The sequence below is a fragment of the Meriones unguiculatus genome, chromosome 9, assembly GCF_030254825.1.
Source record: "Meriones unguiculatus strain TT.TT164.6M chromosome 9, Bangor_MerUng_6.1, whole genome shotgun sequence".
In the NCBI taxonomy this organism is placed as follows: domain Eukaryota; kingdom Metazoa; phylum Chordata; class Mammalia; order Rodentia; family Muridae; genus Meriones; species Meriones unguiculatus.
In genome coordinates, this window is record NC_083357.1 from 117,791,614 (window position 1) to 117,803,925 (window position 12,312).

The window sequence follows — 12,312 nt, forward strand, 5'->3', positions numbered from 1 at the left end:
ACTTCCCTCACCGTGTCCCCATGCATGCTCAGTGGAGAGGGCAGAACTCGTGATGTCCCTCACCGTGTCCCCATGCATGCTCAGTGGAGAGGGCAGAACTCGTGACATCCCTCACCTGTCTCCCCCGTGCATGCTCAGTGGAGAGGGCAGAACTCGTGACTTCCCTCACCGTGTCCCCCATGCATGCTCAGTGGAGAGGGCAGAACTCGTGACATCCCTCACCTGTCTCCCCCGTGCATGCTCAGTGGAGAGGGCAGAACTCGTGACATCCCTCACCTGTCTCCCCCGTGCATGCTCAGTGGAGAGGGCAGAACTCGTGACATCCCTCACCTGTCTCCCCCGTGCATGCTCAGTGGAGAGGGCCAGACTCATGATGTCCCTCACTGTGTCCCCCATGCATGCTCATGGAGAGGGCAGGACTCGTGACGCCTTCCCGGTCTCCCTCAGGCACACTCAGCCTGAATTAGGCAGACCTCATATTAACCCGGAAGCTGCCCACCTTGATGAGCCGGTCGCTGTTGGCACAGTTGTTGATGATGGACAAAGACTGCTGGAATCTGGTTCCTCCAATACCGACCACGTCTGCGATCAGCTGGCTGACAGAAATGATGACCTGAGGGACACAAACACAAGCAATCAGTCCACCTTCACATGATGGCAGGCTTGGCCTCTGGGCTCCTTAGCATGTGCGTGAGCCACAGCACAGTGAAATGTGTGGGGCAGGGAACCACACAGAATGGAAACAGCGTCTCATGTTTTTCTTTCTTTAACCACTTTCAAAAATCATTCCAAGATTTGTTTTCCTAATGCACTTTGCTCATAAGTAAAAAGGCGAATCAGAAAGAGCAGGAAGAGCAAAGCAGACATGGCTAAGCACTTGGTTGGCACTTATCCACTGTGTTCTGCGATGGAGGGGGGCTGTTTAGCCCCCCTTCAGTTATTCTGCGCTCCCGCCTATTCAGCATTCAGTGGGTGGCGTTAACCAGGCAACGGGCACTCGTGACCAGTGCCCCCTTGACTCGGGCACGTGAGTGCAAACATGGGGGCCATCCGTACTTCCTCTTCCTCCAGCAGATGCAAGCTCAACCATGGAATGCTGCCAGCTGAATCCCTCTTCCTTCCAGTCTCACATCCCTCACCCGGAACGCCACCTCTGCCCTAGACTGAGCAGACCCTCAGCTCTGCTCTTACACTGGAGAGCAGGCGGGCCTCCCACATCCTCGGAGATTCAGCCCGCCACAGCAAGCCTTCCGCAGCTTCTCACCTGTTCTAACACACAGGGACCCCTGGGCGTCCAGGGCCTGGGACACGCCTAGCACCCGTCCACTTACACCCCATCTTCATCCCGGCTTCCCAGGATCCCCGGCCAGCGCTCTCCCGCTGCCCTGGAGTCTGTCTGGCGCTATGGCAGCCCCCTGGGCGCGCTCTCCACGGGGCCAGGGGAGGAAGTCCTGCTCACGGCTGCAGTCACACGAGGGCTGTGACGGCTACTGTTTCAGAAAGGCCCCACCACGTGCTCACAGGAAGCCTCTACAGGACACAGGACCTGCAGAGACTCTGCAGCTCTGACAGACAGACAGGAGGTATGGTCACGGACAGAAGACAGGAGGACCTACTTTGGGCTTTTGTTCTTTAAGGCATTCACAATCCAGTCCTTGAGCCAACAGACTATCTATCAGTCAATAACGATTAAGTATCTAGCTGTCAGGTTGGTGATGACGCACACGGCAGGCCAGGATCTTACAGTGTGTGTGTGTGTGTGTGTGTGTGTGTGTGAAATAAACACGCACTGTACTTCCCAACCTCTCCACTCACGGCCTCGGGGAGCAGGAGGAGGGTGTGGGGCCTTGGGGAGAGGAGGAGGAGGAGGAGGAACGGGAGGAGGAGGGTGTCAAGGCCTTGGTGAGTGGGAGGAGGAGGAGGAGGAGGATGGGGAGGAGGGGGGTGTCCAGGCCTCGGTGAGCGGGTGGAGGAGGAGGAGGAGGACGGGGAGGAGGGGGGTGTCAGGGCCTCGGTGAGTGGGAGGAGGAGGAGGAGGAGGACGGGGAGGAGGGGGGTGTCCGGGCCTCGGTGAGCGGGTGGAGGAGGGGTGTCGTCAGGGCGACCGTCGGCGTGCTGCCCCTGGCGGAGTGAACGCACGCGCACCTGCAGGTGTGTGCGGACGAAGGACTTCTTCCCCGTGTAGTCAAAGTTGTTCCGCATGAGGAAGTACAGCAGCTGCGAGGCCTCCGTCCGGGTGGAGCTGAGCTTGGAGTTACAGCACTTGAGCACCTCGTAGCACAGGGAGGCGCACATGTCTGCTCGTCCCTCGAAGAAGGTCGAGGGGAACTGCAACAGGCCCAGGGCGCCGGCGCGGTGAGCTCGGGGCCCAGAGGCTGAGCCCTAGCCAGCGAGAATCCTGACGCGGCCTGGCGCAGCTTACCTTGTAAATCAACGACCTTAAGGCGGTAAAGACACTTTTCAAAGCCATCTCTGACTGGTGTTTTTGAAGGAAACACAGGTAGACATCAAAGACTTTCTTCATGAGAGGGTTGTGCCCATGGTCGGCCAGGAGCTGGTTCTGAAAACGCAGTGAGGGTGGTGTGAGACACGCACAGCACCTGACAGGCCCTGTGACGCAGCTGCCGTTACACACGCACAGCACAGTACAGAATGGCCCTGGATCAAGCAAGAGGGGACACCACCTCTGCGGGGCAGGAGTTCTAGCACAGCTGCCCACCACAGCTGGCTTTCCACACACTCATTTTAACCACGAATCCGGAATCCTAACATGGACTACCATCACAGGTGTGAGCGAACAGTAGCTGGGAACAATGCCAATAAGGACCGAGCGTTGTCCTCCAAGAGTGAAGTTCCTCCCTAGCCTGCTTCCCGGGCACGGAGGAATCAGACCACGGAGGGACAGCGGGGCAAGCTGTGGTCAGGCGTCACGTAAACTCACATGGATCTGCATGGGGAAGCAAGCCCCATGGTCTCACCCTTGACACAGCAGCTCTGAAACTATATTGCGTTTCACTGTCATGAGCTGAGGTCAGAAATGCCAGCACGGAGAAGTCCCACCCAGCCACAGTGCTCTCAGCTGTCAGCTGCACGGAGGGAGGGGCACCATGCTGCTCGTGGGCTGTGCGGGCAGCCTTTCTGTCTGTGTGCCGCTCTGCACACTCCTTCCTCGGATGCCGCCTCTTGACGGCACAGGGTCCAGGCAGAGAGCAAAGAGCCAGGCCGCCACTGCGGCGCTGGCCTGAAGGATCTGCAGCTGCACACTCACCCTGAACACACTCAACGCTCTCAACATTCGGAACCTTTGGTGATAGACATTACCCTAACACTATGGGGGTGGGAGGCCAAGACCTTTCTGTGCTTCTCAGACTGTGGGGTTTAGACAGCATGGCTGGAGCTTAGGACATTGCAGCAAGTCCCCAGGAGTGACATCACAGCAGAGGCGCTCCATGCGGGCACAGGCTGCTCCCCACATCTGCTGAGCGTGGGCATTTCCCCCTGTCTCAACTACATGCTTAGTGGCCAACATGGATGTCTTGGTGCCTAAGGACACACTACAGCAAAGTCACATGATATTGGGCTGTTGTTTTTTTACTGTGTCTTGTAAAGAGAAAACAATTTTCTGAGGTAGACTCATGTAGCCCAGGCTGGCCTCAATCTCTAGGTAGCTAAGGATGACCTTGAACTTGTGATCCTCCACCTCCATCTCCCAAGTGACAGATTACACGCAAGCAGCAGCTGGTTCCTGAGGTGCTGGTGGTCAAACCTAGGGCCTCACGCATTCTAGGTGGGTGAGGTAACACGCGATAACAGTGGAGCTAAGCCCTGCCCGGAAGTGTTCTTCAAAACAAGAGACAATAGACACTTCCCTAAGACCCTGAAAATGGAACACGTGGTTCCAGTCACAGACAGTAACACTCAATTTCTTCTTTCTGCACTAGAAATGGAAGGGACTGTTAAGTGAGCCTGGAAAATGTTAGGGTCCTAACACAGACCATGGTACAGCGACATCCAGGCGTAAAAACATCACAATTAAAACCATTACTTTGTATACTAACTCAAAACTTATTTTAAAATTGGGTTTGGTCTTGTAGCAAAAAAAGGAGGAGAAAAAGGAGGGGAAAAAGAATGAGAAGAAGGAGGAGAAGAAAAAGGAGGAGAAGAAGGAGAAGCAGAAGAAGAAAGAAGCAGCAGAAGAGGAGGGGGAGGAGGAGGAAGCTTGAGTGTGCATCAACGACTTATTGCTACATTTAAAATCAAGACCAAAACTTTCACCTCTTTGTTCATGACATGCTCTTGCATTTAATTTAGTAATAAGTAAATGCTTTGAAAAAGATGAGTTTATACTTAATTGTGCCTCTCTCTTTAAATATTTAATTTAAGACATTTGACTATGTTTGAAGATATTCAAAGCAGAAATGCCTGGTTAGGTTTCCAGTACCCATGGGAGCACTTAGGGTAAATGCTTTCTTTAGCTACAACAGCTGATCCAGGGACAGCCTCTGGCATTTCCACGCAAGCAGCACGCGTGGGCTGGTCATGCTTCTCCACATAGAACAAAAGCAACTGCTCCACTCTCGAAGGGAAAGGTCACCAAAGGACCCTGGAGATTCACAGTGTCCTTAGAGAAGCAAAACCAGCTGAAGAAAAGTCACACACGTGCGTTTGTTGGGCTTAACACACTGGACAGATTAGGCAGGGACCTGTGGCCATGAGCGGTGCGTCACACAAACCTTGAAAGCCAGCGTGAACAGCGACAGCGTGTCCAGAGCCGTAAGGCACACCTCAGCCGCGATGTTGGCTTCCAGGAGCGACTGGTGAAGGACGTCTGCCTCTGAGTGGCCATAGCCTGTGTGAATGAACACAGCATGACTGTCTGGGGTTCAGGCAGCAGGGCTGGGGCTGCGCAGTGACAGTCAACTTTTGATTATTTATGTAAGGTTCCTTTCAGGGCCATCTCCCCCGCCTCAGTGGCGAGGTGGCAGTAACAATGTTTCCATTCCTAACTGTCATTCTAAGTGTGGAGGCTCTGGGCAGCAGCCCTTTTCAGCACGCTGGCAACTGTCATTCTAAGTGTGGAAGCTCTGGGCAGCAGCCCTTTTCGGCATGCTGGCCGCTGGCCGAGGAGACGGAAATGTCACATCATCACCCGGTCCTCGGCAGTGCCGTGTTAAGCACTTTCTGCCGACAAGAAACAGGGTGTAGATAAGCCCCGGGGCTTGACGTCCACAAGGCAGTAAGATGTGCACCCTTCAGAAGCAGGTGAAAGACATCCTGCTTCCGGATGGGGCTGTCACTCAGCCCAGCTCTACCTCTGTCTGCATACGCTTTGTGCAAGTGGGCTAACCTCTTCCCACTCCGCAGCCCGATCTGTAGGACAGGGATTAAGGAATCCGCACGTCAAGGAGCTGCAGTGAGGACGCAGGCATTGGTACCGCCAGGCCCTACAAAGGTGCCTGGTGCCAAATGAGCAGCACAGAGTGTTAGCCGCCAGTACCAGGGCCTACATTTAGCTGGCAGCATAACTGATAATCAGGAGTTGACTGTACTGCAGATAGCCTTCCACTCGCTTTGATAAAGAGCATAAAAGCCGATACACTGAGAAGAGATGTCTGCGGAAAGGAGGGAGCCAGAAGGATGTGTCATGTAAACTCAGCTTCATTACACGCAATTTAAACATAAACTGCAATCTTCACCAGTGGCTGCAAAATCAATTTAGTAATGATAGGAATGCAGTTTGACATACAATCTGAGATATTAAATTATGAAATGGAGTGCGTTAGCAGAAACACAGGAGGATGTAAAGGTGTTACCGTGGTGTCCAGCGCATACAAAAGATGGCAGCACAACACGACACAATGCACTGACTCTCCAAGGAGCGACTGAGCAATACCTGCTGTTTGGTCGTTTGAACCTCCAGAGAGGGAGACATTAGCTCATGGTCGGAAAAATAAAGCACAGAACACCTACAGAATCTCCTGGAGATTATTAATGGGAACTGAGCGCCGCCCCCTAGAACCCACACCCCAAATTCCTATTTGGGTTACTGCATCAGAGGACTGACACAGGCAAATAGGAGGAAAAAGAGACTAGCAGGACTTTGTTCTAACTGAAGGAAATGTGAGAGTTATAGTTCTACAAATGCTACAGAGAGCTTTTAAAGCCACAGAAACTGTCCTGCGAGCTCTATCAAGTGTAATCTTCCAACGCTGCCTTCCACCAGGTGGTTCTGGGCCTTTCCATCTGTGCTTCTCTCTCCCTCTGTTGGGGCTGTCTCCCTCCTTGTGAAGATATAGAACGTGTTGGACACCAGGTTAATTCCAATCCTTTGTTCATTTTTGAGCAAGTAGTATTTGGGGGTACTAATGCTATCTGTACTGCCTTTGCACAAGCCAAGACATTCCTGTGGTGGATGGGGTGTGACAAGATACAGAGAGAGTGAAAGAAAGAAGGACATCACTACTGTTAAAGGGCTACAAACCATGGACAGAGAGGACCAAGACAGATCAACCCCTGTGACCAGGCCAGCCAAAACTACGCAGACAGCTCGCAGGGCCCTTTACGGAAGCCGCTGCCTGCTCCCGGGAGCTGTGGTCTGCGCTAGGAATGCGAAGGAAACACGGTGACGTGGCGACTGGACTTCTCTCTTCAAGAGCTGCCCCCGTCTCTCTATAAAAGCCACACGAAGGGCGCGCAGGCAGCCATTACCAGTGAGATGGCCTCCAGTGAGCAAGCCCTGCAACAGCGGCCTGCTCCTGGCCCCAAAGCCTGGAACAAGCAGCACTGAACACGCGCTGTTGTGCTAAGAGCAGAGCCAACGGGCCAGGCTACCTGACAGACCTGTCACACGCACAGAGACACAGTAATGACAAGATTCCTCTATGCTGGCTGTCAGACCTCAATGCCATCTACCCATGGTCTGGGGACCAATAAAAACGGGGTAAGAGGAGGAGGAGGAGGACGGGTGCTGGGGTGCAAATACGAGCACAGTATAAGTATAATGACATACAGGCAAGAAAATGTCACACGAAGCCCACCTATTCTGGCCATTAGCAAAAAAAAAAAAAAAAAATTATAATAATAATAATTACTTAAAAGTCACAAAAATTAAACAAAACCCAAAGGAAAAGGATTAAGTGAGATTTATGGAGGCATGAGCCTGCCTCTGTTTGGGCCATAGGGAAATCTGAAAAAAAAAAAAAAAAAAAAAAAAAAAAAGACAAACAAATAAGAGGTCCTCCCGGCCACGGCTTCCTGCACTGCCTCCTGAGCTTGAGCTCAGGGCTCTGCGGGCGGGGTCCTTAGAGTGCTGCTCATCTGTTAAAATCCCCAAAGACGAAGGGCCGCTCAGACTGTCCTCAGTCACAGAAGGTCTCACGAGGAAGGTGTCAGCATCCACATTAAAGAGCAAAGAAAGCGGAACGGTTAGTCAACCTCTGCAGAGACAGCTGGCTGAGTACGAGTCGGCCTCACACAGGACCTCCGCCTCAGGTGTTTATCAGGCTGCTAGCTACTCTCTGTGTCAGGGTGTGTCACCAACATGAAGGCTAGTCTTCATGCTCCCCGTCCAGGGCTCACACGGGTGCCGCCACCACCACAGGCTGCCTTTGCTCTCTTGTGGGTTCTGGAAACCAGACTCCGGTCCCTCGCCTGACCAGCAGCAAGTAGCCGCAGGCAATGTCCCAGCCCCAGGCTCAGCTCTTAAGGTGAGGAGTGTAATGTAAGCACCATAGGTTCCACTAGGGGGCAGTAGCGCGCTGCGGCCTGGTGTGGCTTCCTCCCGGCCTGGCCTGCTCGGCCTGCAGGAGGGAGCAGTGTTTCCAGGGTGACATCTTTGGGTGGCCGGTTGCAGGGTCGGCTTAGGCGTCCTCAGCCTTCACAGCTCAGACCTATAAAACGCCACCCGCTGTCACACCTACAGTGAGACGTCTTCGTTTCAGAGCAGTCTTTGTGTGGTGCGGGCATGCTCGGAGTGTCTTCATTAAGACAGTTTAAGAGTGCGGTTCTTGCTTGAATGCCAGCAGAGGTGCACAGGTGTGGAGGACGACGGGCTCCCTGCTCACCACGTGGACCTTGGAGTCCGGAGCCGGGCGGCAGCCCCAGCAGGTCCTTCAGCCGCTGAGCAGCCCACTGCCCAGCTCCAGCTGACTTCTTCAGTCGCGGCCTCCTAGCAGCCTGGGGCTTGCTGTTTGGGTCCCAGGGTCCAGCCACCTCCACAGCCAGGCCTGGGGTTACGGATACACAGCAGCCTTCACACACACTGCGAATCTCATGGGTCCTCACGCTTGCACAACAAGCACGTCATTAATGCAGCCGTCACCCCAGATCCAAGATGTGCTTTAAAATCTCAAAGGCATCCAGGAAGAGGATGCGTGCGTGTCCGTGCCAAATTTCATTATCCCCACGGTAGTTTACAAACGCATTGTATCAGAAGTGGTTTGGGCAGAGTGGACGCCCCACAGCCGCACGCTCCTTCCTGATGTAGGGCCCGTGAGGTGGAAGGCCGGGCAGACAGTCTCCCGGGCTGTGCCTCCATTTCCAAGGCCTTCCTCTAAGGACCTAAAATCTGTACTTTCATCTTGACTGTTTCCTGTTCTCGATCGCAATACAAATTCAGGAAAACAGTTTGGGGATGTAAACAAACACGGAATGACAAGGAGTTTCCCTGAGGACCCCTCAAATAGAGAGCCGCTAATAAAGGCATCTATGTGGCTTTATGAAGTGTCAATACATTTTATGTAAAAGAATAACAGTGATCAATAGTTATTCGGCCCCTGCCACTTATTTACTAAGAAGGTTTTTCCACAGATGACTTGGGCTTATACAATAAAGAATTATAGTCTATTGGAAAAGGACATACAGTTTACTGGCCCCATTCACATAAGGAAATAAACATGCTCAGAGGCGTCTGTGGCCTTCGTCCATGAAGGACCAGCTCACAGGGCTATCACGGCATCGGCTTTCTCTTGAGGAGTAGCGTAGAGTAAGGCCTGGCTGAGTCTGAAAATGGCGCTAGATACAAGCCTCTAACTGTGAAGCCACTGGAAGACCGTGTCATGTGTCTATGTCCTTTCTAAGGATGGACACCAAGATGACCAACTTGAAGCAGGAACTGCCCCTCTCATCCTGCAGCAACGGGTCACTGCAGAGGGGCTCCATCTTGTCCATCTCGGGGACCTCGGAACACACACAGCCTTCAGGCTGGTGTTCCACTGGCTGCCCACAGGAGTCTCCAGGAGTGAGGCGCACAGGCAGGCAGGCCTGCAGAGGACCGGGTCACAGGCTCTGCTGCCCCCTGCCGGCCACACGGAGGTCTCACAAAAGGGAACAAATAACCCCAGAGAGAGTCCCCACAGGCTGCTCACTTATGGGCCCTGTCATGCTGGCTGGACTAACAGAAGGCATTGTGTAAGCAGTAAATAGGGGCACACATGGCCCCAGCTTCTGCTGAAAGCCTAGACAGAGGACAGGCATGTGTGCACACACCCCTACATACATGTATGCATGCACACATATGCGCCATATAACGTAATGCAGCAGACATTCATTCTCTTTGCATGTTTTGGCCAAGTTCCTCATGGAGCTGGTGGTGGTGGGAAAGGGTAAAGCCACCTAAACAGAGCTCAGGAGACAGACTGAGGCCCGGGAGAGGCAGCGCAGCAAACAGAACAGGCTCGGCAAGAGGGACTGCAGACACAGGCAAAGGCCGGAGGGACCGGAGGACAGAGCGGAGAAGGGTGTGACTGAGGACAGTGCGCCACTGAAAACTGATGGGGAAAGATGCCCACGTGGGGGCGGGGGGACTGCCTTCTCTGGGCCTCAGGAAGGGGAGGAGAAGGCAGCTCAGCCCCAACGCTTAGCGGCATCATCTTGTCCTGCCAGTTGCCCTCACCAGCTGCCGCAGGCGCTGATAGCGCCTGTGACTAGGACGAGGCCTTCCTCTGCTTCTGTAAGGACCCTCCAACGTTTCTATGCATATTTCCCTAGACAGTAAACTACTGTTATATAAATGATCTGGGAAAAGTGGTCTCCAACAGTCCAGCGTGCCACAGGGAACTGTATTCTACTGTGAAACAGGAAACGAAAAGTACAAATATCGAAGCTCCTGTTTCGCTTTGCTTTAACCCCTTGTTTTTCCAGCCTTACAAAGGGTTAAAAACGTCTCATAGATGTGCATCGTACAGAATTTGGAGGCTCAGTCGGAGGGTGCAGACGGACATCACCCTGGCTCGGGAAGGCTGGAGCCTGGGGTGAGGGTGGAGCTTTCACTTTACAGGTGGAAGTGTGGAAAGTGTAGTGCTCTGTTGCTTTACTTTGTGTGTGTTAAAAAAGTATCTGTTTGTTTATTTTATGTGTGTGGATGTTTTGTCTGTGTGTATGTCTGTGTACCATGTGTGAGACTGGAAGTCCCCGGGGCTGGAGTTACAGATGGGTCTGAGCCACCATGTGGGGGCCAGGACTTGAACCCGGGTCCTCTGCACCATCTCCAGTTCTCTATGTGTTCTTGAGACAGGGTTTCACCGTGTAACCTGGGCTGGCCTGGAGTTCGGTCCACAGAGTAGGCTCTCCTTGCTCTGCCTCCGAGTGCTACCACACCTAACAGATGCATTGCTGTGCTTTCATCCCACGCCACGTCAGCTTTCTCGGGACTGGTTCAGCCACAAGCTGGTGTGAATATGGCCTCTACCCTGGGCCACAGGAAGGAGAGGTGTGACGACCACAGTGGATGGGATCACCGTGATTCGAGACGATGGCCGATATTAACAGTCGTGTACTAAAGACAGTGCTGAGAATGAGAGCCTGTGACTTTCTAAGACAGGAACTAGCTACGCCATGCTTGGAGAGAAGACGGACAGTCTTGGGAAACTGTCAGGAACAGAAGCGGGACTCCCAGATGGCATATTAGCCAGCATGTGCCGCAGGGCTGGACCCTTTCAGGTTTTCTGCCATGAGAAGCCTTAGCTAGTTTAACACCGAAATGTCTAGAACAGCGCATGAAGCTATCCGGGTGACCGACAGAGCAGGTGAAAAAGATGGTCCCACCAACTAGCAGAGAGTCTCTGGTGAAGTTAGGGAAGCCCCGCAGTTAGGAAGGCAAGATGAAGGAAAAGGTCTTGGTTGCAAGTGAAGCAGCCCCCGACCTGATTAAATCTTACCATTGTCTACAGAAATCCCAAGCACACTTGATATCTTTCTCACACTGAAAACACAGAAAAAGTCACTTGGTTACTGGGTGCTTTCCACAGCCTCACAAACCGGTTCAGAGCTTAACGTTCGTTTGCAGGCGGGATGTCAGCGTGTGGGTGCGCGGCCAACTACGAGCGCCTAGCGAGAGAGGCAAACCATCTGACCCGGATGTGCCGGGAGGAACAGGGGAAAAGAAAAGAAAACAAATGCAGGCGTCAAATTTAAAATCGGGCCTGGTGACTGCTGGGTTAGGGCACTTTGGACGGCGCCATAGTTGGCCGGCTCCACATGCCGTCCCCCCACTGCTCAGGACGCTCCTGAGGGCACTCCTCTTCCTATCTGCTTTGCTCTGGAAGAAAAATCAAGGTGGTCACGTGGCACGGTGCGGCCGGGCTCTCCCTTCTGAGATGGCACAGAGATGGCTGTGACGACGGACGGCGTGGGACTTACTGTGGTTAAAAGCGACAGAGTTATCCAAGCTGCCCAGCTGCTGCAGTCTGGCATGCATCATCCCTGTTCTGTTACGGGAAACAGGCAATGTCTGAGACTTTCGGTCATGACCCACGGGTCCCAACCCCTCCTGGTTCCTGTAACACGAGTGAGACGGGACAGAGGCAAAGTTAGATGCGTTACACCAAGCGACGTGGGGCATTAGTGGCTCGCATGGGGGCAGCTGGGGCACATGCAGCCAGTGGCCAGGGACACACAGCCGGTAGCTCCGACACAGCACACAGCAAAGCTACCAGGCCTCACAGGAGCGAACGCCAAGCCGAGGCAGAGAGCCTTTCCCTTGCAAGGAAGTGTGCGCGATGCGACATTTCAAAGAGCATCGCTCAGCGTGGGGCGCAGCCAGCACCCTGGCCACTCAAGGAGCACCGCAGGCCCTCCGAATCATGCGCGGCACGGGCAAGCCAGTGCTCTGATCGGACAGTCACCAGAGGAAGCAGAGCCACGCATGCAGTGGGTTAAGCAGGCAGTCAGGCAGCTTTTCTTACCCAGCAGGAAGGCCGCACGCTTTGTTAACTTGTCAAGCGGAGAAAACAGAAAGTGTGGAGGTTAGCGCTCCCGGGCTCCCTCTCTACCGTACACCACTCCGGCGCGGCACCACAGGCTAGTGCGGGGCTA

The 12,312-nt window shown here is 53.6% G+C and overlaps 1 protein-coding gene across 23 annotated transcripts in view; it reads right to left on the reverse strand.

Moving 5' to 3' along the window:
• Positions 1-12,312, reverse strand: part of Dock9 (dedicator of cytokinesis 9) — a 205,545-nt gene that overhangs the window by 35,349 nt on the left and 157,884 nt on the right. For 13 of the 23 annotated variants that reach the window (XM_060391628.1, XM_021644599.2, XM_060391638.1 and 10 more), the window contains 5 exons: positions 11,638-11,774; positions 4,734-4,849; positions 2,423-2,560; positions 2,146-2,328; positions 500-613 (listed from right to left, as the gene is read on the reverse strand). In XM_060391628.1, the coding sequence (XP_060247611.1) occupies positions 500-613; positions 2,146-2,328; positions 2,423-2,560; positions 4,734-4,849; positions 11,638-11,774 (688 nt within the window). Of the gene's footprint in view, positions 1-499; positions 614-2,145; positions 2,329-2,422; positions 2,561-4,733; positions 4,850-11,156; positions 11,201-11,637; positions 11,775-12,312 lie in introns of all 23 variants that reach the window. The other 10 variants (XM_060391642.1, XM_060391632.1, XM_060391639.1 and 7 more) reach the window with 2 other exon arrangements.